At 47.0% G+C, this 27,076-nt stretch overlaps 1 protein-coding gene across 1 annotated transcript; it reads right to left on the bottom strand.

Moving 5' to 3' along the window:
* Positions 1-1,983: 1,983 nt before the first annotated feature.
* On the bottom strand, positions 1,984-23,973 carry LOC310906195 (alpha-2-macroglobulin-like protein 1; the record flags this gene model as incomplete). Its single annotated transcript, XM_083855256.1, has 35 exons — positions 1,984-2,024; positions 2,117-2,219; positions 2,442-2,510; positions 2,955-3,045; positions 3,408-3,532; positions 4,019-4,234; positions 4,417-4,634; positions 5,577-5,739; positions 6,896-6,970; positions 7,172-7,328; positions 7,694-7,775; positions 7,937-8,113; positions 8,512-8,595; positions 9,290-9,344; positions 9,804-9,925; positions 10,214-10,340; positions 10,851-11,076; positions 12,172-12,303; positions 12,723-12,862; positions 13,397-13,513; positions 13,877-14,026; positions 15,001-15,146; positions 15,895-15,958; positions 16,368-16,598; positions 16,913-17,080; positions 17,617-17,726; positions 18,123-18,237; positions 18,534-18,648; positions 19,467-19,551; positions 20,030-20,189; positions 20,706-20,723; positions 21,587-21,639; positions 21,998-22,160; positions 23,141-23,324; positions 23,915-23,973. 35 exons carry the CDS (start codon positions 23,971-23,973, stop codon positions 1,984-1,986), a joined length of 4,341 nt encoding a protein of 1,446 aa, XP_083711382.1.
* Positions 23,974-27,076: the final 3,103 nt, after the last annotated feature.

The raw sequence follows: 27,076 nt of genomic DNA on the forward strand, positions 1-27,076 counted from the left end.
AGATCTACCTGTTTTTACAGAGACATGTCACTGTCAACCTAAAAGGTCCATGATCACCAGCAGTTAAATCGTGAGGTATTATTTTAAAAAGCAGTGATAGATGTTGAATTTTCACATACTCTTTGGCTGTCAAATTGCCTGCCCAGATCCTTTTTACGTGGCAAAGACTCTGCTCACTTTCCTTGCTCATTGGCAGGGGGTTCAACCCCAGGGCCCCATCCCTTCCTGACAGCTCATATTTGGCTAGTTCTGAGCAAGATCCAGCTCCACAGGAGGTACAGAAACTAAAATCACTCCCTTTCTGCTTTCTATGCCAGAAGGACAGAATCAGCCTGTGAGGTACACAGCAGGGCAGATTTACATCCACATAAAGTGCACCAGTAACCAAGACCTTATGGCTCAGCTACATCTGTGTGCAGTAGATGATGTTTGGTGGGATCAGTCTCCATGCAGGACTAGGAATCCTCATCCTGTACTGACAGCTGCACAACACTGCTGCAGGATGTTGCTTCGCATATCTGTCTCTCAGGTCAGCTCAGCGTCAGCTGGGCCACCCTGCTAGCTCTGATACGTCCAACAGTACCTTTGCGTGGGTCTTTGGCTCCGCAGTACCTTTGCCTTAGCTGTCTCGGCCGTGGTTCGAAAGAGGGGACACTCCAGGCTCAGGGAGAAAGATTTTATTCGGGTAACTCAGGGGCAGCCCCTGGTTCCAGGCCTGTGCCTCTGGGGAGTGACCCCCGGCCTCGGTTACAGGGGGTTTTTGTTCCTCCAAAATCTCGGGGGTGGACACAAGTTACAAGACCAATGAAACAAAGCCAGGTGGGTAAGGCCACAATGCAATACACAACATTAACAAATCAGGTGAATTTGGGATGTGGTCCTGTGAGACCCACCAATCACTGTCAGACACCTCTTCTGAAGGTTCTGGGGCCTGGGGGATGATGGACATGGGGAGGGGAATACAATAGGATGGGGGAAAATACAATAGGATGACCGAAACCCTGGGCAGAGGATTAGGTTGCCTTAGTAACTCTTATCAACTTCTGATAAGAACCCTCCAAGACAAGAACTTTGCCTGGCTAGGGTTAAAGTCCAAATCACATCAAACCTACAACTAAAAAACCTATGATACCATTTCAGCACCCCCACAGCAGGAGAATCCAGAGCTGGAGAAAATGAATGCCAGTAACACAGCTCAGATACAGAGTTTTGCTTCTGCCACTCTTCCTGGATAAACACTGTCACAGAGTCCAAACACACACCACACTATCCAGATTTGTGATTTATATTTTATTTTCATTCTTTTACAAGCAAGAAAATCCCTGGACTAAAACAATCAGAATTAATCAGACACCCACAAAAATTCACCAGGTATTGGCTGTCAGGATGAGGAAGCATAGGTTAGGCTGGAGTTAGTCCTGAAATCCAACCTGAGATGTGTCACAACACCAAAGTCCCAAGCCTGAGATGTGACTTTCCAGGTGACAGGTCTCATTACAGCAGGAGCAATAATGCAGCAGCCCCACTGTCCTAAGGCATCTTGCACCAGTGGGATCCCTGTGCGCTAAAGCAGTGGACAGTAAGGAAGCAGTCCAAGTCCCTGGAGAAATGAGAGCAGAAGAGAGTAACCCAGAGAGCAAATAATATGACCCAAATTATTAACTTTGGGATGTTAACAGCTAAGGAGCACAGGCTCTCACTAAGGACTCTAAAGGAAAGGGTTTTTTTCCATTTGGTCCAGTATCTTTGTTTTACTTCAGCCTCTCCTCGGAAAGAGAATCTCTCCATACCCAAATATAATAAGCTGAAACATGTACCATGAATTCTGCTTAGGGAGTTTCAGATACAATCCTAGATGAAAGGAACATGCTGAATCAGAGATATACAGGACTCCAGTGGAACACAGAGTGGATGGGGTGCAGAGGAAGCATAATAAGGCTGCTAGGTCTGTAGAGGGGGCTGAGGAGGGGATTTGCACCTACCTCAGATACAGAAGACATTATAGTCAGCCAGGGCCTGCTCCTCTGCAACAGAACAGGAGAGATCTAAGTTATCCTTGCACAGAGCCAAGTGCAAACACCCAGGCAGCCCTGGCACCCCATGGCTCCACACTGACCTGGGTTGTAGTAGTCATAGACCCGGACATGGCCTGGCTTCAGGTTGGTCACCTCAATCTCCTGCTCCAGGTGCAGGACATATGTGTCAGAGATATGGCTCAGCTGGAGAGAAAATAAATGACAATTCACTTACGAGCCGTTCTTTTTATTCCTCACCTGAATTTGATCCTATTAACTAACAATAACAACTCTGTAGACTCAAGCACTGGACTTCAAGATGAATCTTGAGTATTCTGATCTGCTAGCCCCAGTTCTGGATTCTCCCAACAACTCTGGCAGTACCCTCCACTCCTGCAGCTTTCTAGAAGCACAGACATTCATTACCTTGTCCAAGTAGATGGCAACACCTCTTTGTGTTTTCTCAGTTCTTCTCACAGAGTGCCCATGCTGCAGCTAGGACAGGAGAGAGGAGGAAGCAATTTAGTTTTGTCTTTTGAGAGGAAAGTGTGAGACACTCCAACAAGGTTTATCTAAGTTTGAGTGGGCAGATTCTCTTTCACTCCCTTCCAAATGTACTTTGGACTCTTACCTCTTCAGGCTGATCTCCCTACAGGGCCACTCAGCTCCTGCAACTCCCAAGGACAAGAGCCTAGGCTACTTAGCTGACAGGGATATGCTAAACTGATACAGAAGTATCATCATCCTCAAGACTCAAAGAAAGAGCTAACAGTATGTGTTCAAGTTTGTTGTGTGGCAGAGAGGAAGGGATGGTGAGATTGCTCAAGGAAGAGACAGGCAACACCTTCCTACACAACCTTCCCATGCAGCCTTCCCCTCTCCTTGGGCACAGATGGTTCCATTGACACCACATCCCCACCCTGATTCCACACATCTTACAGACACCTCAGATGCTGGAGCCAGGGTAAATCCAGTCAGTAAGGACACCTCCAGAATCACCATGTTGGAAGTGGATTTCTTCCCGTTATACCTGGGGGAGAACATTAAAAAGAGAGTCTCTGGGGAAGAACATTAAAAAGAGAATCTCTCCCAGCTTTCCCTCCCCTTTACCACCAGCCCCTGTGTGCAGTGCCCTGAGCCAGGCAGCCCAGCCAAGGCTGGGGCCGAGGCAATCACTGCTCCCTCTCACAGAGTGCAGAGGATGGTTGCACTGCTCTGAGCATCCCCAGTCTGAGCTGATTACTGCACACACTCTCCAGCAAGAGTCAAGGCTCTCCATCTGGCCCTCCTGCTGAAACTGCCTGCTGCCTCCACTGCAGCCAAGAAGCAGCCCTCAGCTTTCCAGCCATTCCCAGCTTTCCTTCTCAAGTGAGATGAGATCTTTAGAGTCACCTGACATCGACATGGACAGTAACAGAGCGTGCATTGTCCTTGGTGCAATTGACTGGATCAGTTTTCACTTTCAAGGCAAAGGATGTTGTGTCTTGTGGGGAGGGGGTGTTGTACCTCAGCACCATCTGTAGGGAGAGACAAAAAGACAGACTAAGACTTTGATAATCAGCTTGATATCATCTATGACACCTTTGTTTTTTTTTCCCCACTGGCTACTGAACTCCTCAAGATGGGACCCCAGATAGTGAATGGATAAATGATATGCAGTAAGCACATTCATCCCAGTACCCAAAACAAAAGTCACTCAGATTGGAAACCTTCTAAGGGCTCCTTCTCAAACTTTCAATTGAGACTCTGCAAGTCAAGCACACAGCAGTGGGACCACTATAAGACATTTTCATCTTCCAGTACTCTTGAAAGCTGTGGAAGCATCATGGTTCTCATATTTGGGCAGGCTCTGTTTCCTCCCACACACAGGTTTATTGCATTGGCACCAGGCTGGGATTACAGCACAGTCAATGCACATTTCCTTCCACAAAAGTGCAACAGTGTTTTGGTTACCACAAGATGAGGAGATGAGGGTGATCTCAGCAGGGTCTGTGGGAACCTACCCGAGTAAAGACACAGCAGCTGCCGTGGGCCTGCACCAAGAACTTGCCCGGGACCTCTGTCAGAGCTGCCTCCTGCACCAGCAGCCGGTTCTGGTAGGAGACCTGGAACTTCTTCCCAAAGCCTCCATGGGACTTCACCCTCACTTCTGCATCCCCCTGCGTGCTGTGTGTCAGTGCTGCATACTTAGCCAATGCCTGCAAAGCCACTACTGTGTCCTGAAAAGGAAAACACAATTACAATTGCATCTCTGACACCCAGAGACACTCAAAATCAGCATCTTGAGGACCTCCATATCCAAGGGCTCCTTTGCCCAAAGCATTTACACTTGCATACATTGTGTGCATATCTTGCAAAGGTTCTTTCTCAAGAAACATCCCCTTCCCTGGCCATGAGTTACCTGTGTTGAGGCAAAGCCTCCATAGGCATTCTGCTGCCTGGTGAGCCAGGCCACAATGCCAGAGGCCGTGATGAGGTCAGACTCTGTGACATTTGGCTTGGAGAGCAGAGCCAGGAGGATGTAGGATGTCAGCTCCACATCCACAGACACCGGCTGTGACCAAGGCCTGGTACTGGTTCTGGGCTTGGATGAGGTCTGACTCCAGTGGATCTGCCCATCTGGGAAAGGAAGGTAGTAGAGGGAATCTTGAAGGATGTCAGGGAAGACCTCCTGTGGCCTTGCCTTCTAGACACAGTGGCTTGTGTCTGCAGAGACCATTGAGTAAACGCCTTATGGTTGGATGATCACATCACGAGGGCGGCTGAGAACCAGTGTATTTTGCAATACCTAACACTCCACAATCCACATCAAGGTGACATACAAAAACTAATATGCCAATAATCTGCATATGCATTACCTTCCAGTTGTCCAAATTCTGTTTTGCCTTGTTTTCCAGGTCCACTAACTACCTGATACTAGCCAGCTGTTCACTGGCCAGCCCTGAGGGTCAGGGACTAACAAGACATGGGGTACCTCGCTTTCCTCTCTGGCATTTTGCAGTCCTGCACAAGAATTCCCAAACCTCCACTTCAGAAAAGGGCAGGTGATCTGAAGGAAATCAGCACCCACACCACAGTGTTGGCAGCACATGCCATGAGCTCATTCAGCTGATGTCTAAAACCCTCCTTAGTGAAGGATCTGGAGGGTAAGCCATGTTGCTCCCAGGCTGCACGTTACCAAGGGCTCAGAAAGGTCACCTGTCCCTTCTCTGCTGCTGCCCTGGTGTGATCCCTGCACGTGGGTGTGGACCCTCACAGAGGACAGCAGGCAGCAGCAGGGTCAAACATGGAAGGCTCTTTATTATCTGACTCTAATAACTTATATACACTTTTGACAGAAGGCCAGGATTGGCCTAAGGAGGATATAACCTCCTGACTTCATTGGTCACTATGACCATCAGTCACGTTCTCTTCTCAGAGAACAACTATGCAAAACATACAGATAAATTCTAAGAAAACACATTGTTTACATGAAGCAGCGTGAGAATGGTGCTGCAAAGGTTCTAACACTTGAAAGCAAGAAAATCAGGGGTGACAGCCCTGGCACTGAGGCCCCCGTACCTGCTCTGACAGCCTTTCGGTCAAGCACCTCGAGGAGCTGCTGGGTGTGCTGGGAGTCCTTGGCCAGGGCAAAGGTGTAGGCCAGCAGGGCCTGGGTGTAGGTGCTGGCAGCCCTGGGCAGGGCAGGGGCCAGGCAGCCCAGAGCCCTGCGCACCACCGTGCTCTGCGGGAGAGAAGGACACCGTGCTGGTCACACACAGACCCCTGTGAGCCAGCAGGCCATGGGACACCAGCAGAAGCATGCACTGGGATGTGCCAGCACAGAAAGCACCCCACTCATTCACCCAGGTGACTCTGTGCTCGGACCTGCACTCTCTGTATCAGTGCAGCACCAGCAGCCATGTCTTCAGCCCTTGGTGGAAGGTGCTGGACAGACCTCCCCCCTGAGCTGGTTTGGGGCTTCAGCAGTGCTCTCTCAATGAAATGAACCCCTTTTCTGCAGGAATAACACCACCATGTCTTACTTTCCCAGTCCAAACACTACAACACCAAAACCACACAACTGCAAATGTGTACACATAGCTTGCTGAGCAGGGTGACTGGGTTTAATTCACCTTCAGAGTGAACAATTGTACTTGTGGTGAAAAAAGTGACCTGAATGACATCTATTGCCAGAAAGAATGTTAATTTCTATCTGTCTTCTTTTTTTTTTTTTTTTTTGCCTAAGCCCACTGCTTTCTGTTCCACTGAAAAGCATTGCGGTTTCACTTACTTTTCTGATTTCCAGAGAACTTCACTTCTCAATGTCTACAATTGTGTTTCTCCATCAAGTTAATTGGTTTTTTATTTGCCTGTACCACAGTCTAGCAGCTAGCTACAATCCTCAGCACTTGTAAGAGCTCTCTCTTATTGTTTTTACTTAAGCATGCAGTTCCAGCTGCCCTACAGCACTCCTTTCCCAGACTCCTGCTTTTTTTTTGTGAAACTAAACCCTATTAGGAGTTACATCATGTCTATTTACTTGACCGTGGGAGCAGCTCCACTCACATCACCATCAGCCTTCAGCTTTGTAGGACCAGCAAGAGGATGGGAGGTAGTGGGAGCGGGAATGAACAGCTCATTCCTGGGAAATGGCCAACACAGTATCTAGCCATGAAGTCCAGTGGTCCCCAGTAGTTTAACCTCACCTCTTCCCTGCCAGGGATGCTCTCCTCAAAGGAAGAGTTTTTCCTGAGAAGCTGTAAAATCTTCCTCACCCACCTTATCACTTTGCCCAAAAGTCCCTCCAAGGTGGTCTGTTGCCTACCCCAGTGTCACCCCTAAGCTTTTTAAGATTCAGGTCTTAAGGCAAGAGCATGGCAAAGAATCCCAGCATTTACCTCTGGTGTTGCTCCCGCCTCCAAGTACGCAGCAGTGATGTAGGCAGCCAAGAGCACTTCCCCATCTACACCTCCCTAAAAAAAAAAAGCATATATATCCAAAAAGCTGTGAAAATTAATAGGCAAATACTGAAGCTTTTCAGGAGAGGTCTCACCTATCCCTGGCTTGCTTCCTCTGAAGAAAGCACAACAACACGGGCGAGTGAATTTAAACAATTACCAGCACACTTGGCAAGAACTGCTTGGTGTTGTCCTTCAAGATGCACTGTCTCCTACCTTCATGAATGTGTGGAAAAGTTGTCCCACGTTTTTGAAGCAACCACTGGGAAGCTGGTGGAATTCCAGCCAGGTGAGAGCAGCTTGGATAATCCGGTTGTCCAGGTAAATGTACGGCTTGGCTTGGACAAAGCATTTAACAACAAACGCAGTCAGCCTGGGTGAGAAGAACAGAAAAAAAGGCATGAAAGAAGGAAGAGAGAATCAGATAGAGGTGGAGTACATGAAAGAGCAGGAAGAATTACTGGAAAGAAAGAATCTAAGCAGAAGTTGAGGGAAAAATGTGGGAGTTTGAAACTGGTGGATCTCTCTTTACCTATTATGCTATTTCTAATGTGCTGGTTCAAGGTCAGTTCATCCCCAGGACTAGGGATGCCACCCATGGGGTGCCCCAGTCCACAGAGCTTCTAGAGCACTTTGGATCCAATAGGACAGCAAGGGTTTCATGCTGGAAGCAGAAAGCTGCCCACCTCCTGGCTGTCAGAGAGCAGGTAGACACGAGGGAGAGAGCTCGGGGCTTACCAAGTATTACCATACTCATCCTTGGTACCAAATTCACTGTAGGAGCCATCAGGGTGCTGATACTGCAGCTGTATCTGGTACCCTGGGAAGGAGGACGGGACATGAGTGCTCACAATGGTATTTGCAATGAAATTGCTGTGAAGGAATGGGGTGGTTGGGTGATCCAGGTGGCAGGGGAGTAGGAACCTGGGACTGTTGGACACAGGGGAAGGCAGAGGGGCAAGGTGGTCCTGTTGTACTCACCACTGCGCAGGAATCCTGTTGCCCTGTCCTTGATCTCTGGGCTCAGCTGCCTTGTCTTCTCCAGGTACTGCAGCACATAGACAATGGGGGCAAACAGCACCATGTTCTGCTCCCCACAGCCATGGGGCATCTGCACCAGGTGGTCCAGGTTCTGCAGTGCCATCCCCATGAGATCCCCTGAGACAAAACACAAGCACCCTGACCACCTCCTGGGCAGTAGGATCCACCTCCTTCTACCTGTGGCTGTTCCCAGCAGGGCACCAAGCAAGATAGGCTTGGCACAGCAGTGTGGGGACACCTCTGTGCAGCCACCTTCTCCATTCTACTGTTCCCCTCATATGAACTGTACACATTCCCATCCTGGCAGGAAAGCTCATTTACACAACACTCTCTACGTTGGTGAGTGTTTTAAGTTGTCAGTAATCAGGAAACACAGCCACACACGTGGGAAGAACAGGGCAGTGGAGCTTTGGAAACCTCAAAAGGGGTGTGGGGGAGTTTGGGTTTGAGCTTTCCTTGGGCTAAACTCAGAGATATGGGATTTGCAAGGGTACTGCCATGGCTTAATTCCTTACCAGTGACTGAGACGGTGGCTCTGACTGAACCTTCAACCACATTTAGAGGCAACACCAGGGACACAGACTCCTCTGCTGGATTCCCTGACACCAGTCAGGTAAGGTGTGGGGAGAGCAAAGAAGAAAGAGATTCTGATGAAAAAAGCCTCCAAAATCCCTAGAAACTGTTCAAGGATGTTCTGTGATAGCTTCCCATTTTTCTGTCAGAGTCTGTAAATCACTACAAAAATCAATGTCCCATTCCACCCTTAACTTCCTCCTTCCAAGTTCATGGTAACTGTGCTATCCTAATGCCACTCTTTATAAAGAGGTTGAGAGGATTTTCTCCTGGAAACCCTCACAGGTCAAAGCCACCTGTTTTTCTCTACAGAAGTTATTCCATCTCATTAAAGATTTCAGTTGCAGGTTTGTCTTCTCAATGATCCTCATGCTCTCAAAATCAGCTGATGGTCCCATCATACACCAGAAAATTCAAGACAGGAACAGTGATCCTAAGCCATGTCCTCCAGCCTCACCATGTTCAGTAGTGTGGTTTTGTTTACACAGGTGAAAAAGGCCTCAAGCTGTCACATTAGTGCCAGGGATGTTGATGGTAAAAGACCAAATCTCCCCCCATCCCTGCCTAGGAGAAAGCCCTAGCTGGCACCACAATTAGAGTACACTCCTGTGGCTTCATCATGCGGACAGAGAAAATAGTTCAACACATGGAAATATCCAGAAGGTGGATAGGCAGGAAGAGGGGGATGAATAGGATGAAAGAAGAAAATAATCCATCTACCTTTTTCGGGACACAGGATGGAGCTGTGAGTCTTTTCTACCAACACTCCCTCTGGCTGTTGGAGCACATAAAAGTAGCATTTTAATGAGCACCCAGGAGAGAAATGGGATTACAAGTGGATTAGAAGAAGGTATGTTCACAATCATGGTTCAGGGTGGACAGTCAGCTGGAGTATCATCATTATCATACAAAAATGAAAACGACTTTCAGTCATTTTCACTTCAGATCAGAAACCAGCATGCATTTCCAGAATATCCTAAATTCTGAATATCTGTGAAAACAGTGCTATAAGATTCAACAGAGAACTCAGGGGGCAAGGACATGAAAGAGTGTTTAAAGTTTTCCATGGAATGAAGTGGAGGACATCCCTTTACCTTCTACATCCATCAACCCTCAAGCCCTGAGATGACAATTACATATTTTGAATAGCTAACTCCCAAAATTAACACGCACAAAATCTGGGAATTGCACAAAGCCTGCTTTGAGGCTTAGGTAACAGAACAGCTTGACTGACCCGGACTTGAATGAGTTTGGTGATGATGTCTTTCTGTCCTTGTTTTGGGACAAATGGTATCTCCTCACCACAGAGCTCTTTGGTGGCCACAGCTTCTGTGCTGAGGGTGATGTTCACAAGTCCTGAAAATAACACACATTTAGGTGCATAAGACACCTTCTGAGGAAACAGTTCCCATTAATACAATAGGCATCACCTACTGACAACAAAAAATTTGGTCAGAGCCCTATATGTCTCTGTATCTCCTAGCATAGGCTTGTGAGTAACCATGACCATAGGTTAAGTGCAAATAAGCACTCTCTGGGTAACAGAGCAAACAGCTCCTCATTCTATGTCAGCTCTTACAAAACATCCCCACCTTGGTCCCACCTCTTCCCAATTCCACCACCCCATCTCCCTGTGCTCCTCACCCAGTTGCTCAGCTGTGACTCTCCACTGAAAGGTCTTGGATTCCCCAGCACATAAGCAGCTGCTGTAGACACAGCCTTTGCATGGCTTCAGCTGGAAGTGTGCAAACTCCTCCAGAGTCACTTGGATCTGAAAGGGCAGCAGGAATGGCAGGTGGCAATAAATAAACATAAACAACACAAAAAGGAAGCCTACAGAGGGTGGAAGCAGGGGCACAGCCTGAGAGGAATACACACAGATTGTTTGATTAGCCAGGGATCAGGTTGGGAAAGCTAAAGTCCCGAGGTCCTGGCAACCTGGCCAGGGTTATCAAGGACAACATGTGTGTCTGTGTTTACGCTTGGGATTGCCCCAGCCCAGGTGTGGGACCTTGCACTTGGTCTTGCTGAACTCCACGGGGTTTGCACAGGCCCAGCTCTCAAGCCTGTCAAGGGTGCTTCCTTATTTCTATTTTTAAAAGTGAGGGTAATGTTTTCCCTTTTCCAGCCAGAGGGAATGTCACTGAATTGCCATGACTTCTCAAAGAGGACTTGAAACTGTATGAACCTTAAGGTCCCTTCCCCTATATTTCTGTGATCACAGGCCACAGGTGTCAGCCATGTCCCACTTTCCTTGCAGAAGCTATCAGGGCTCACCTACCCTCATGCATTGCTGCAGGTTGTTGAAGACTGTGGCCTTCAAGTTGAAGGTCTCACCCTGGACCACAGAAGATGGGAGTGGCAGCTCCACATGGAAGGGCTTGGAAACGATGAGCCGGGAGGCTGGAGCAAACCCAAAGCCATTACTTCCTGTGCAGAACATTCCTGCTTTCCATTCTGTGATGGTGTCAGGCACAGTGACAGGGATACTCTTGTTCCCAGTGGGGCTGGGGAGAAGTAGACAGCAACAGAAGCATTTAATTGAATGATGCTGTATGCCATGCCAGGTGACCTGCTCTGTGTCCTTCTCTGTAGAGCACTCCATCCCCTCGCCTCAGCCCTACCCCTGCTGAACCTGCAGCCCTTGCAGGGTTACAACCAAGTCCTTGTAGAAGAGGGGACCCCACCTCAGGTTCAACAGAACACTTGGGTCAGTAGGTTACATGGCTGCAAGATGCCATCAATCACAGACAGCACTTGCCCTTTGCACATCTAAAAATGGCTTACAGATGTCAGCAGTCTTATTCTTCTTGGCCTAGAAATGAAGAACCAGAGACCAGCAGAGCAACAAGACTAGCAGCAGTAGGGCTTAGCAGACAGGGTTGATCCAGCCATTCTCTGTCCTGTGAGACAGTGACAGCTTAAAGGCCAACATGAGGGCAGGGCAGAGACTTGCCCTGTGCACATATCACAACTTTTGAGAGGAGCAGACTGTTCTGCCACCACAGCCAACACACAGGAAATATCTGCTGCTAGGGGTGAAGAGGTGGATGTGTCTGTAAGGACAGTGGAAGAGGGCAGATGTTGATGGGAAATATGCTCAGGATCTGGCCTGAGCTTATTTCAGTCTTCAGAGAATACACAAGAAAATCTTGAATTCTCAAATGAAAACTCTCCAAAAGCTCTCTTGGCACACCCTGTGTACATACTGAGCCTTTCTCACAGGATAGAGTTTTCAGTCCTGTGAAGGACTTCTATGGACATCAGCTTACCCTGGATACCAAGGTACGTCTGTGAGCACATTTTGGGAAATGCAAGCCTACAGGACTAGCAAAAGCAGAGCTTAGGCAGTAAACTAGGCTGTTTTGCTGCACCTCATGCTTTCCTATCTTCTTGTGCAACCACCAGCACTTCTAGTAGAGGAGACTGCATTTAATGCATATATCAGCTCCAGCAATGAACAGCCTACAGGTATGAGCCCTATGATGTGTGTCCTTAAGTGCCTTGCACAGCTGCCTATGATCTAAACTCAGCTGTATCTTTTGCCACTCCCAGCCACACAAAGTGACCCAGACTAAACCCCCACTGCTCAGTTTACTCACCCCACAGAATACAAATCCCACAGCCAGGTCCGGTGAAAATGCTTGTGTACTTTGTCTTCAGCTGAAGAAAAAGGTGGAAACATAGTGGGCTGATAGGTGGATGTCAGATGCTCTGTTGGAAACAACAAAGACCTGTAGTCACCACGGGGTCCTCAGGTTCTGGTTAAGAGCAGAGGAGCTCCAGCAAAGCTCAGGCTACAGCAGATTCAGTCAGCTCTTGGGGAGCATGGCAACAGAACAAAATGTGCTGTACCAAATTTTAAAATTCCTCACCTCATTTCAAATGTCAGAGGTGCTTTGGGCTTTACTTACACGTGGAGGCACCATGGGACAGGGAACATTTCCCTCTCTCCAGAGATAAAACCTGGGATCCAGACATCCCTCTAACAGCCCTCACATTAGCACAATGGGTTTAGGGACAGGAGACCTTCTTTCTCCTCCATTTGCACTCAGAGCAAGCACTGCCTCTTGGCTCAAACCCAAGGCTGCTTTCACACAAAAGACTAAGCCTCCCATGTAAGAAGAAAGCTGGTAAATGCTTACTGTTATACACTTTATGGGGCTGGGCAAACGTCAGCATGGACCTGGAAATAAACATTCCCGTTCCCCGCAGCATAGATGTCAATGGAGTGGTTGGACATACTCTGGGTTTCTTGATATTGGTGTTGGACATAATTTTCAACCCCATTTCCTGTAGGAAAAAATTAATCACTAGAAGATTGTCCTCTTCTCTCTGCCCTTATGCCTTCCTGTCCCCTCATGCAGTGAGGACTTGGCTGTCCTCTGTATTTTCTTATTTCATTATAGGAAGGAATAATTCAGATCCCCGGTAATGGGCAAACAAGGTCTTCTAAGGTAATTCATCTGGTCTGAGTCAGCCAAATTTATTCCTTTTCAAACACATGGTCATTTGGGTACTATGCCTTCTCTGCCTGCAGGGTGCAATCGCTCATCCTATGAAGATTAAACAAATTGTGTGAAATCCAATTAAAGAAATGAATAATCATTGGCATCCTGACTCACACAACCCAAGTGTGGCAACACACAGTGATTTTTCCCTGTACATTTCAAGTCACCTATTCAAATAACAAGTGAGTTACAAGGGCCTAAACTGCACCTGTTCACAGTCCTGTCTGGAATGACATCCCTTAGATATTGATAAGTCAAGGGCCACATTTCCCTCAGTTCATGAATTATCTCAACCCACCAAATCAACCATTTTTACCCTGAATGCTGTAAACACATCAGGCTCATCAGAATTTGGTAACCCACATGAACGATCATCTTCAGACACTTGGTGAGGATACCTGGAGTTATAAACAGATGGGAACAGCCCATAGATCTGAGAAAGCAAGGAAAAAAAAAATCAGTGCCAAATAAGCCTGGCATTTCCTTCCTCTCATGCATCCCAAGGCCCGTTTGAGCTGCCTCTGGCTACTGTGTGTGAAGGCATGCCAGAAAGCCCAGGATCGCTGTCACTTCCTGGGCTCTCCTCTGATAGTGCCAGCACAGAAGCTGTTTTACCACTGAGTGATGCTCAACCTCTTCCTTAATCCCTAATCCCTACCCACTCACACTGGGAGTGCTGCCGACCTCTCCAGGCCATGCTTCCAGTTTCCTGGAGTTAAGGTCTGCACAGGTGCAGTGGCCTCCCTCCCGCCTCATGTCAGCAGGGAAGGGAAAAAGTCAGAGCAGGCTCACTCACCAATTGGCTGCTCAGTACTTTTCCTGGCTTTGTCCAAAAGGCACTTGGATCCACAGCCCAGACAGCACACGTGGAGCCAGGAGCTGCCTGCAGGCGGAGGCCAACCTGTGAGCCAGGAAGAGTCTCTGGCGTTGAGAAGCTCAGCTCCACCTGGATGGGAAGAATGCAGGCAATGCCTGAGGGACATTTCTAAGGGTGGCCATCCTACCACTTCCCAAGCAGGGAAGAGACCTACACAAAGAGGATTTCCAAAGACCTGCCTTGGATAGAAAACCAAGGAACCTCCCAAGGACTCCCAGAAGGTATTTAAAAAACCACCACATTGAGGTTCTAACAGGAAAGACGGCAGAGGGGGAGCCATCAGTGTGCACATGGAGACGTTCCTGTGTCAGAGCACAGTGCTCTCTTCTTTTCTAGCAACCAGCCAGCCATGGTCACACATCTCACAGCTGTCTTATGAAGCCCCTTCTTCTGGGGTCCTAGATCAAAAGTAAGCCTAGTCCTTATCCCCAGGCTCTTTGTGGGATTGGCCTCAGTTTCCTGAAACTCTTCCTGTTCTTGCTTGAATCTGACTGTCTATGGCAGACAAACAGCTGTGGAGTTGAGAAGCAGGGATAATGCCTTTTCAGAAATTCACCTTTGCAGTGCAAGACACAGCCAAGAAAGCAGATTCCCAAGGATGTCACAATGACCAGATGCACTCAGGCCTTTCTGGTTGGCCAGTAAAATCCACTTCTTCCATCATCCACTTTCAATATCATCCCAACACCATATACTAGCAATTCTAATTGTCTGCTGCAGCAGCAGAGCAGCCCTGAGCTCTCCTGAGAACCACATAAATGACCTGCACTGGGCTGGATTATCTATGATCCTACCAGGCTGCAGTTGCCTATGGAGACAGACAGCAACTCCCTGCCTTTCCCAAACATTGCAGCAGCCCCCACAATGCTGAGCACACACTTGCTCCAAACATCACAGCACACCTCAGCAATCACAAACTGCAGTTCATGTGACAGCATCACACACAGAATCAGCCACACACAGCGACACAGCCCTCCTTTCATTGCAGCAGACATATCCACACTCACACATTTAGTCATTAGTCACTCAAACACAAACCCTACCTTGTTTCTGAAACACGTGGAAACACTGAAGATGGCAGAGTCAGCAATGATTTTTCCGTTAGGGAAGATGACGTAAACGACAAGTCTTGGAGCTGGGGCATAGGTCAAGCTGAACGTAAGAGGGATGGAGAAGGAGCTTTCCAGCACTAGATGGAGAAGAGAGGGAATAAGAGGAAGTAGATTTGGTAGTGAAAATGGAGTCTGATCAGCTTTGCCATTCTGGATGTGCCTATTTAAATCCTCTCCTCCTTTGCTGAGTCTTTCAAGACCAAAAAGGTTTCTGAAACAATCAGCACATCTCTGGATCTGGTATTCAAGACCAGCAAAAGTCTTTTCTGTTCATTGCCTTGGGGATACAAAACAGTATTTTGGAGCTCAAGCTTGGCTCCACAAAGAGTGAAAGTCTCAGATATCTTTCAAAGCCTCCTCTCACCCAACATCTCCCATCCCATCACCAGTGACCTTGGTGACCTTGTCCCAAAATATTGATAATTCAGGTTTTAAAAACAAGAGTTGGAGAAATAGACAACAATGGGTCCACAGACATCAAAATTATAAACTGTAGCATCCTAATTACCCAGATTATTTGTAGATAGAGTTGCTATAGAGGATAAGGCTACAGTTTCATGCTGCTTGCAGGAGCAGAAGCAAAAGGAGACACGAAGACAACAGAGGATGAGCCCATGGGCTGGGAAATGCCAAGTATTCCTCTCTTGGTACAAAGCAGGAAGGGAAAGGGAACATGAAATATGGAAAGGCACAGTGCTCTGATGCAGCTCACAAGTGATGAGCCACCTCTACATTGCAGGGAGGTTTATGCCACTTATCCAAATAAGAGTGGATACCACAGACCACTGAGTGCTTGCTAAACATGACACTGGGGAGTGCACTTACTTCTTGGCAGCCCAACCCAAACAGTCTGCTGACCTGCATGGACTATCCCTCTTTTCCCTGTGACCTAGAGAAGAACGCAGAAACGGATGGTCACATAGTCATATAGCCTTTGGGATCACTAAGAAATCAAAGTAACTCTGAAATTAAATTGGGAGATTAAATGGGGGTTGGGGGAGGAATATTAGCTTTGTTTGCTCTCAGCTAGTAGGGAGAGCTCAGGGATGAAGTGAGGTGGGGGAGGACAGGTGAGGCCAATACCTGCCCTGCACCTGTGCAGAGCCTAAAAGAAAGATTCTGCCTTTGTTGCTATTACTGCAGTACCAGAATCAAAAACAGAACCCAGTTCCACGATGACTGGGGGAACTCCCTGTCCTGGCCTGAGCCAAGACTATCAAATATTGGGCTTGAACCTCTAAGAGATGCTGATCTTGGGCCTCCAGCTGTCACCCACTAGGGCTTTCCCAGAAACTCACAAAGTAGGAGAAAATGACGCGCTTGGGCCCATGTTCCAGGTCTTCCTCATAAATTCTGAAGTCCACCTGGACAGATTGTGTTTTACCACAGGACACTGTCTCTGGCACAGGGACGATAGAGAGGAAGCTCCTGCTGGTACTGTAGAATGGATGTACGAAATAAGAGGCTCGCTGGTAACTCGAGTCAACTGTCCCAGGCCCTCTGTCTGAATCTTGATGCAGAACACTTGCCTGGTGAGACAAAAAAAAAACAAACCAGTCAATTTCTCTAGTTAAGCAAGTCAGCTGCAAATCACCTTGGTGAGAAGATCTGAGCTATGCCAAAGGACAGGTCTCTCTGCGGAGAGCTCATGAGGAAAGCAACCAGAACTTGGAGAATAAGCTCTCAGAGGAAGAGCCAAGATCTCAGCCAAGATCTAGAACTTGCTGAGGTGTTTCAGGTTTGAGTTACTCTCCCTCAGAAGATGAAAGATGTCTGTGGGGCGTAAAAATAACTCTGACATGCACAGATACCCTTGCCACAAGATACACCCTTCCTCACTCACCTCCAGGGAGACCAAGGTGCTGTTCCAGGCAGAGGTGTCCAGGCTAAATGAAACTGTTCCGGAGTCTCCAGTGATGTACTTCTGCCTAAATTGCCACCCAGCACAGCTTACTACAAGGAGGACTTCTTTGTTCTTCAGTGCCTTGCCTTGGTAATCAAATACTTTAATCTGAGAACATCATGGGGAGCAAGAGAAGTGCAGAAGAACCTAGTTAGCAGACAGAATCTCAGGCTTCTCCAAGTCAGGAGCAGTGTTTCCAAAGACAGCAAGATCACTCTTTCAGTCACTAATAATTTTATCAACACTGCCACTGCTCCTTTCATATTACCACTTGCACTACCATATTTATTCACAGAATCACAGAATGGGTAAGTTTGGAAGGGATCACAGTGGGTCATCTGGTCCAACCTCCAATGCTCTCCACTCCTTCACAGCAGAAGACTTGCTGACTGCTGAAATTCCAAATGTTTGGGTTTGCACCCCACATATTAAAGCCCATAGCTGCTCCACTTCATGGGTTATTTGGTAAATATCAGTCTTGGGTGTTATTCTGACATTGGACGATTCAAGAGTTTTGTCTCTGGGAGTCATTTGTGCCCTCCCAAGCCCCTGGCTAGAGATAGGGTCAGAAAAGACAGTAAGTAAAGGTTACTGTGAATTATTGCTCAGGCTCTCCCCTTCAAAGAACTGAAACTGGGAATTACCTTTCCTCTGTACATCTGTCCAGGGTGGTAGTAAGAATTCAGATCATCAAACAAAGCTATCCCGCCAATCCTGGAGATCACTAATTTGCGGGAAGCATTGACCTGTATCTCTGAATGAAAGCAGCAAGACAGAAACATGAGAGAGGGAGCAAGAAAGCCAAGCACTCCTCAGCAATTTCTGTACAGAGTGACCCACTGGTAATACAGATGGACATGTTCAGCTGCACACACATTTCACATCCCAATGGTGATCTCCCCAAGATTCTGGGTATCTGGTCTTCCTCCCACTTCTAGCTTTTAGAAAGCCACCTGACACCATACTCAGAGTGAGCATGTCACACCATCAAGAGCTGCTGTTTCTGTCTCTATCTGTGAGATTGGATAGCAGGCCCCAATGGGCTCAGAAGGCTCAAATCCCTTGCTAAGCCTGAAAGCCTCCAGTGCTTTTGGTCAGATTAGCACATCTTCACCTGCCTATTCTCAGGCCCCAGAAATTCCAGAGTTACCTGTGGCATCCTCCACCAGTGAGGCCTCTGCATCTATGCTGTCCCGATAGTACCGAAAGTCTCGGCTGAAGGAGGACAGGCTCACATTTGTGAAGAAGCAACCAGCCTCATCTGTCTGAAGGTACAAAGAAAAGAAACAAGGTCTGAGTGAGGCATTTGGATCAGAAGTTATGGAAGTGGCAGAAGAACAGTGGAACGAAACCACTGGTCTCAGGATGCTTTCCCTTTTGGCATTGCAGCCCAGGATATGGAGCAGGCACACGATGAGGCACAGCTGATGGGAGGCAGCACCAATAGCAGTGGCCAAGCAGCCAAAACAATGGGTTAACATTGCTATTACTTCAGCTAAAGGACCCTGAGCCTGAGCACAAATGCCTCCAAATACAGCTCATCTCTTCCTAAGCATCTCACCTGGTTGCTGAATTTGTGACAGATATCGGGTTTGGAACCACTGGGCAGGAATGGGGCTATCTTCTGACAAAGGCTCACATGAACCTTCCCCTGGACACTTTTCCCACGAGTGTATCTGTTTGGGGGAGCAGGGAAAGGAAGAGACAGTCAGACACACTGGGAGAATACATGGCTTGCTTTGCACAGCCCCAGAGACCACTCACTGTGCTATATTCACAATACAGCACAAGAGTGGCAGCCATACAGCAGGCCCAGGAGTCCTAACCCAGCAAGTGGGGTCAGGCCAGGGCTGTGGAGTGATGGGAGATAAAAGACTTTATGACATAACTAGCATCAAACTAAATTATTTTGGGTAACTAGAGTGGTAGATGCTGACTGCACTACATATCAGCATAACCTGCAATAACCCCAGGCTGTGCTTAAGGTATTCATCATCTTACAAACAGAAACATGGGGGATTCAGAAAGTGCCTTCTATTTAAAAAAATCACCTTTACATGGGGCTAACTGTAGCACTGTCCTTGGATCATACCTGGGGCAATTCCTTTTTGCCTCCCTCTAGTTTCCACTTGAGCATAATCTGGAAAACCTTCCCATCATTTCCCACGAGTTTGTTCTTCAGGGAGAGGAACACCACATATCTGCTATGGCCTGTTCTACAAACAGTTTCTTGTCAAAGGGTAGATTGTTCCCCCGGGTTTTTAATGTGGATATTTGTGGAGTGTTTTTAGAAAAGGGGAATTAGAGTATCACAATGATAGTTACAAGAATGTTTTGTGTTGCCTCAGGGTGCAAACAGCTGCCATGGAAGATTCTGGCTTCCTGTGACTGAAGTGTAGTAAATTTGCCCTTAGCTCCTCATGGTTACCCATCCAACTTGTGCACATCAGGCCAGAAATCAACACAAGACTATCCCTCCCGTCAGAATCCTCACCTGCCACACACCCGGAGCAGGAAGGTTGTGTCTAGTGCATAAACCTGATTTGGCACCTCAAAGATCACTTCAAATTTTGGCAGCACTGGAAGGGAAAAACAGAGAACTGTAGGAAACACAGGCCAGGGACAGCCTTCACAAAGAATTAACATAAAGGCAGACTGTGGTGGAATAAGAGACAGGAAATGGAGAAGGAAGGTGGTAAGAAGAGGAAAGATTTTCCATGTATGTTTAATAGATTTGTGTGTAGGCTTTGGATGATTTGTTCCTTCCCAAACTAAAGCCAAACATGCCCATGTCTCTCCACTTCTGTTTAATCTTACTCTGAGATCCATAGGAATCAGCTGTGTCAAAGGTCTGGGGCCATGCACAACACTCCTCCCACACACTAAACCAAGGTCCCCATGCGGTCTCCTCTCCTGAGCCTCAGCTCAGACTCTTTTCTATGACAGATGCTACTACTCTTCCTATTTGCTCCTAGGATGGTTATCAAGGAATAAACACCCTGCTCCCTGGCCCAGGAGTGCAGGATCCTCCCTGGAGCTCAGACTGTGTGCTCATACCATGCTCCTTCACGGAGAAGCTGCCGTAGGCTCCGGCACTGGTGACATTGATGACGTACGTCCCCAGCAGGGGCTCGTCGCTCAGCTGGAAGGACAGGTCTGCAATCCCATCCCGAGGGACCACGTCCTGCCACTGCTCTATCTGGTTGTTCTTAGGGTCCTACACCCACAAGGAAAGAAAGAGTTGTTCCAGCATCTCATTGATCCATATCCCACAGAAACTGAGCTTCAGGGTTTCAGTGTTGTAGGTTACCAGGATATATAGCTAAGGAAATGTGGTTTAGTATAGAGTAATCAGGAAATATTTAAGGCATGATAATGTTCAGATTCTGCTCCCAGTATCTGAGCCTCCTTCTACACTTATTTAAATTCTGATCTTAAACAAAGATCCTTCATAGTTCTTTCTTTCATAAGCATCCAAGTTGTCTATTTATTCCCTTGCAAGTCTAGAACAACAGATTTCTACTCAAGTGCCTGGGAGCACAGCCTCAAAGAAGTGCTTAAAAAAGAAGCTGAAAGGAGTATGTTAGTTTAAGAATTTAAAATCCAACAACAAAAAAATAAGGTCTACTATTCACTCAGAGATCTGTAAAATCTACCAGAAATTGAATATGAAGAGCACAGTGAAATGACTGCCGTCACCATTACTCTAACGTGAGATTTCAGCATCACTCACCAGGAGAAACAGGGAAATCTGGGGAGAAAAAAATGCAAAAACATTAGAAAAGAGAAACACATGTCAGCACCACACACAGGGTACTTCAGACTCAGAGCCCTCTCTGAAGGGTGTGCAACTGGTGATTTGGAAACTTAAGAGCACTGACAACAATACAAAGTAAAACAAATGCCACCAAAAAGGAGAAATACCAGGTGGGTTCATTACAGTAAGATCTGGAGAAAGGGAAAGGAAAAACCAATCTGGAGGCCACACAGCACTTGCTAATGACTTCCCAATAGAAAAACTCAGAAGTTACTACCCAAACAAACCTAGCTCTGGTTCAGGTGCAGTCTTAAAAGGGTTACAGAGGTATAGACTCATGTAATTTGGAAAGAAATTTTGGAGGCCACCTAATCCAACATCCTGCTCAAACATGTCTTCCTGAGCAGATTGCTCATAGCCTTCTTCAGCTGGGTTCTGAACATCTCCAATGATGCAAATGCCTTTTCTGGACATATTTCCACACTGTTGCGATCAAAAAGTTTGTCCTAATGTCTAAGCAGCACTTCCCACATTCCAACCTGTAGGGTGCAGATTAAAAGCACTCTTCCCCACAAGAAGGAAAACCTGATTTACAATCTATTCACTCCCCCCGTGACACCATCACTTCAGGAATTAGTATGTCCCATACTTGCAATTGCACGACTATTCTACTAAGATGAGCAAGAGACACCTCTGCCATCTTCCTGGCAGTTACTGTTCCCCTCTGCATACTCATAAAACCTGCCAGGGATGACTGTGGAAAAGTTGGAGCTTTGGCAGATGAGCAGGGTGGAAAGGAGGTAGGATCCATGCATGGTACAAGGCAGCCTCTTCCACAGCCTCCAGGACTTGCTTACCGAATCGTTGAGTGCAAGGAGCTCCTCATCCAGAGTCACAATGCGAAATTTCACTGAAGGCAAGGAAAACAGGGAATATATTAGCAGATCCCAGTTTTTCCCTGCACACCCCTGGTTCTACATGCTTCCCCAGCTCCTGTCTTCATTCTAGACACAGCTGTGCTAACAACTGACACTAATATCCCCACATATAAGGTACCATGGACATGGTTATCATTATCTACTGCCTCCTGTGACTCCACAGCCATCACAAGCCAGACACGACAAACACTGAAAACACCACTCAGCAAGAGACACGGTCCCAAGGCCTTCTGCTAAGGCTGTTAATGCATTTCAGGGCATCACCATCTTTCCATATGATGCAACCAGCAAAAAGCCTGAGACCCTCAGCTGCTCCCATTTGGATCTCACCTGTCTGCCCTGGTTCATAAATGGGCTTGTCTGTTTGGATGATGGTGCCACTCCTGGCCTTGCAGATCAGGACCTTTTTCTGCTCCTCAACATTGACCTCATCTCCTGTGATGGTCAGTTTTACAGTGGCAACTTCCTCTGTGCCATCAGCTGGAGGGGCAACCTGTACAGACAGAGAGAGGAGAGCATACAGGCCCCAGGTAATCTTATGAGAGTAAAGTGGAACAACTAACTGGTTCCCTCCCACTGTGCCAGGAGGGAACAATCACCAACAACCTCTGAAATCAGATCTCACACAGTCCTACACGAACAGCAGGAAGCCCTGCATGACATGGAATCTGTCCTTTTACCCACTAGTGACAAACAAGCACCTGGCACTTTTGAGTCTTCAGACTTGTTCAGGAAGATGGGCAGATGACAGGAAGGTGGGAGATGGTAGCAGAGAACCAAAAGAGAATAATCAAGCAGTTGCACAGCCTCAACTATTAGGCTCTCAGAACTACCCAGCACTTACAAGCAAGAAATCCAAAGTAGAAAACACAACCAGAAAGACTCTGGATGCCAAAGACTCCAGCAGCCTCAGCACAGAATATACAGTATAACAGAAGGGATATTGCTTAGACATGTCTGCCTTATCCCAGATCTTTGCTAAGTCCTCACCAACAATAAATAACCTCTAAGATGCTCTTTAGAAACAACAAGCATATCTATTTCCATCCAACTAGTCTTCAGTAGCTCCCAAGAGCTGAGTTGCTGCCTGACTTCAGGTACTACAGAAACTGCAGTATGTCCTGCAAGACACCAATTCCCCAGGCTTTAGCTGTGAACCTGCACAAGTCCTTCAGAAAGAGCTAAAGCTGCTTCATCTGGTCTGTAATGGAGGAGAAGGACATAGGTGGTATCCAGAACACTGGCAGATTTTAACAAACATAAATTCGATTTAAAAATTAGATTCAGAGAAGAAATTCAGTGCTAACCAACAGACTGTGTTGGGATGTGCATCCCTAGACACCACCCATTCCCTTCCTGAAAGGCTCACACCAAGACAAAGTAGACCCTACCCACATCACCCCCAGTTAGGAAGTAACACAAGCATTTTCCTGAAAGGAAAATCAGTGATGGAATTTGCCTAGGGTGGCTCACCCAAAACTTAGTGCACAGGAAAGTCTTCTTCTTCTGGATGGTTTCTTGCATTAAGAGCTCCTGTCCTGCAGAGCGCTCCAAGGCCAGTTTCACTTGAATTTTTGCTTCATGACAGGTGATATGGAGGCAGGCAACCTGGGTGGATGGGTACCGGAGAGCTGCAGGGATCACCACCAGGTAATGTCTGTGGTGGGGGGAAGACAGCAGAGGTGCTATCAGTTTGAGGTCTCCAGAGGTATAAGAAAGCTTCCCTGCTATGGCCAGCTACTGCAGAATCCCTCAGCAATGTGCCATGGCTTCCATCAACATTCAAAAGAAACAGTGAGCCCAGCAAAGTGGTTGCTTCACTGAAACTTGAGAAACAGTTTCTGCTTGATTAACTTAAGTATAGCCCTATAATCCTTTTCAAAACTCTTATTTCAGTAATCTCCTGAATTCTCAAAAAATATCCCATGCAGTCTTCAGAAGAAGTAGTTTCATAACCTTGTAGTCTAGACACCAGTGATTTGATCTGCATTGCAACTGCAGAGCAAACATCTCTGGGCCTAATGTCTGACCTGGAGGACCCCCAAAAAGCCACCTTATATTGACCTGCAGGAGTCAAATTAAGGCATAGGAGGCAAGGTGTATGACTAAGCTACTCCTTGGGTGATCTAATAGATCACAATAGATCCCATGCAAGAAGCAGGAGAACTGATGGCATGGGATGCGATCCATCTAGCTAAATGGATGCCTTCACAAAAGAGACTGAAACAGGAGTTCAGCATCACTCACAGTTGGTGAGAAGCAGCTGCAGCATGGAACAGAAGGCTCAGGAGGATGGCTATCCTCATCCTGGGGCTTCTGCTGCCCAATCTCAAATGGCTCTCTTCCTCTGAAATCTCTGAGGCTGTTTATAGGGGGGGTAATTTCTTTCTAGCACAGCCTAAATGAAGAGGTGGGATGTGGGGAGGAGCCAGCCTCTCCCCACCTCTCCCTCTCTCCTGAGATTCCACACAGGCAGCTGTAAGGACAAATGTACTGTGCCAAGTGCCCCTTAGCCAATAGCAGCCACTCTGGCTGCCATCCACCAGTTCAGAACATCCCCTCCTGCAAGGCTGCCATGGAGACACCTGACCAAATGGACTTCTCACGGCAAAAAAAAAAAAAACAGTGAGAACTTTGCTGATCAGTGACCCAGGCCAGGTCCTGATCACTTGTCACTTGCATCCCTTTGTTTCAGCTGGAGATGGATTGCTGCTGTGCAGCCTGCAGCAAGGGCTGCCCCCTGCACACAGCAGTGTCCTTATTTGGGACAGAGCTCAAGAGATCTGGATCAGATTAGGGGGATGTGGATCTCCTTAGGCTGTCTGCCTTGAGAATGGAGCAAATCCTTCCATATATGTAAGGAAGCGCTGCAGCAATACTGCCACCAGCCAGCAAACACTAATGAGCTAATGACTTTGCCTTTTCCTTCCCAGCATACCACGAAGAAAATGGAAACAAATACTGGCCCACAGAGGTCCCCAGAAGTGTCCTGCAACACTCATTAGTCATGGCACCATCTGCAAGGAAGGGGCTTCAGGAATGGCTTCCCCTTCTTCATTATTCATGTCTGGATCTAAAAGGTCCAGGGATAGAGCCTTTTGGTTCTGCTTTTGAACTTGAGGGTCAGGTTAAAACTCACAAATTAAATATGTGGGACATTTTGTAAGCACTGATGGCAGCCTGTAGAGTGGGTAGACAATTTTCCTGGTTAACAAGTTTTGCCTTCAGAAAAGCACAGTCACCACATAAACTGCCTGCTGTGAGCAGTCCACAAACTGCATCTGAGTCTTGTGTGAGACAGCATTAGTTAGCCTGGGCTCAAATGTACAAACAACTGTCCTTATAATACAGACAGCTACAGTTCTGTGCCTGGAAATATTTCCCAGTGCTATTTAATAGTGACAATGCAGCCTTAGGCTTTCCATACCTGGGTCTCAACATGATGTTACCCAAGCAGGCAGTTGGGATCTCTTCACCTGGCAAAAACAGCAGGAGGCACAGAAATGTTCAGCTAACTCAGGAGCCCTGATCCCAAGGCTTTCCACAGTTTCTTCCCAGATGGAGTTGGGAAGACTGACATGCATCATAGGGGCTGGACATTATGTACAGGATGTTACTGCTAGCTAGTATTGCCTTTGTCTCAAGTGAACATCTCACTGTTCAGCTGATTGAGATAACTGACCAGAGGCTGATAGAAGTCAACCCTGAGTTAGTCTAAATCACTTTTAGGCTCCTTGGCAAGGGAGACTAGACACTTTTTATTTTGATGAACACATTCTCCCCATTCTTGTCTCTTTGTGTCCTTCTCAAAGAAAGAGGTCACATTTGAGAATGACAAGCACAGAATCACAGAATGGGTGAGATTGGAAGGGGGTCCAACCTCCCTGCTGAAGCTGATTCCTCCCACAGCATATGGCACCAGATTTCATCCAGTCAGTTTTCAAATATTTCCAGTAAGGGAGAATCCACAACCTCTCTGGGCAATCTGTTCCAGTGCTTGGTCACCTGCAAAGTAAGAAGTTCATCCTCATATTCATGTGGAATTTCCTGTGCATCAGTTTTTGCCTCTTTTCCTATTGCTTAGCAGTACTGAAAAGACTCTGCCAGGCAAACCTACAAATTTTTTGTCTAAAACCAGATTATCCTACAAAAAACATGAACCAGATCTACCACAAATCACAGCTGGAGAGGTCCAGATGCTGGCAGATTTCTGGCAGGAGCTGCACCCACTGAGGCCAGCACTGGGGAGATTTCTCTGACCCTGTCCCACCATGCCCTCCTACTGTGTTTGCCCAGGTGTGCTCTCTATTCCTTGTTTAGCTTTGGCAAACCTGGCTTTTGGTCACATGAACGCACATTTGAAGGATCTGCATCAAAGGCAGTGACTGACAGCTGCACAGGTGTCACAAACCCAGACAAAGTCTCTACAACAGAGAAAGCAAATCAAGCCTGTGAAGCATTTTGAGTTCTTCATTTTCTTTCTCTAAACGTACTCCAAGAAGGCCTTTGTGATAGAAGTGTTGAGCCAAGATTCCCATGGGGAGTAAAGGATCTACTCCTCCTGAAAACACACTTCAGGTGGAGCAAAGGACATAGTCCATACTGGCAATGCAAAACCATGTAGATACCTCTCCTCCACAGTTAAAACCCTTATCAGAAACTGAAAAGGAAGAAGAGAAGTCTTAGTAAAGGTCATACCTGTGATAAATGGATAACATTGTCCGTGGTTCAGAATGAGGAAAAGAGCCTTGGAAATCACTCCTCTGTTTTAATGTCTTTGAAGAAAATAAAAAGGCAGTGGTCTCAATGAACTGCATGAGAAGAGTGCTGGAGAAGTACCGATGTCTGCGGAGCACTTTGATAGGAGACTGTGCAGAGAGGAGGAAGTCCTCACTTTCTTTGAAGAATCACATCTGTTGGAGAGCCTGTAGTGCAGAATAATTCATCAAAGCAACTGAATCACTCTTCATCCTCCTCTAGACACTTATCACTGTTGTACAGGCCTTGGGCCTCCTCTGTTGTTGCCTTCTTTCCTTTCCAATCACAAACTTCATGCTCCTTATCAGTGACATTTCCAAATTGCCTCTTACACACACACATGCTCATTCCATAACAGCCATGTAGCATTTTCAAAGACAATGAGATTTGTTATCCTTGTGTTCTGATAGTGAAGTAAACTTTTCCATTAAGAATATTTCACCGTTCATGTAAGGTTCATAAAAATCAATCAGGCCTTAGTGTTTCTACAGCACGAACTAGCATCCATAACATAATGGAATCCCTTTAAAGAATCTCTCCACAATGGCAAAGTAGACTGCTGCACCCTCTTTCTTCTGCCTTGACAGCAGATTTGTCCATTGCACCAAAACCAAGCAAGGAATTGAGAACACACCTGGACAAACACAGCAG

This window comes from Zosterops lateralis (assembly GCF_965231275.1).
Source record: "Zosterops lateralis genome assembly, chromosome: 2".
Classification (NCBI taxonomy): domain Eukaryota; kingdom Metazoa; phylum Chordata; class Aves; order Passeriformes; family Zosteropidae; genus Zosterops; species Zosterops lateralis.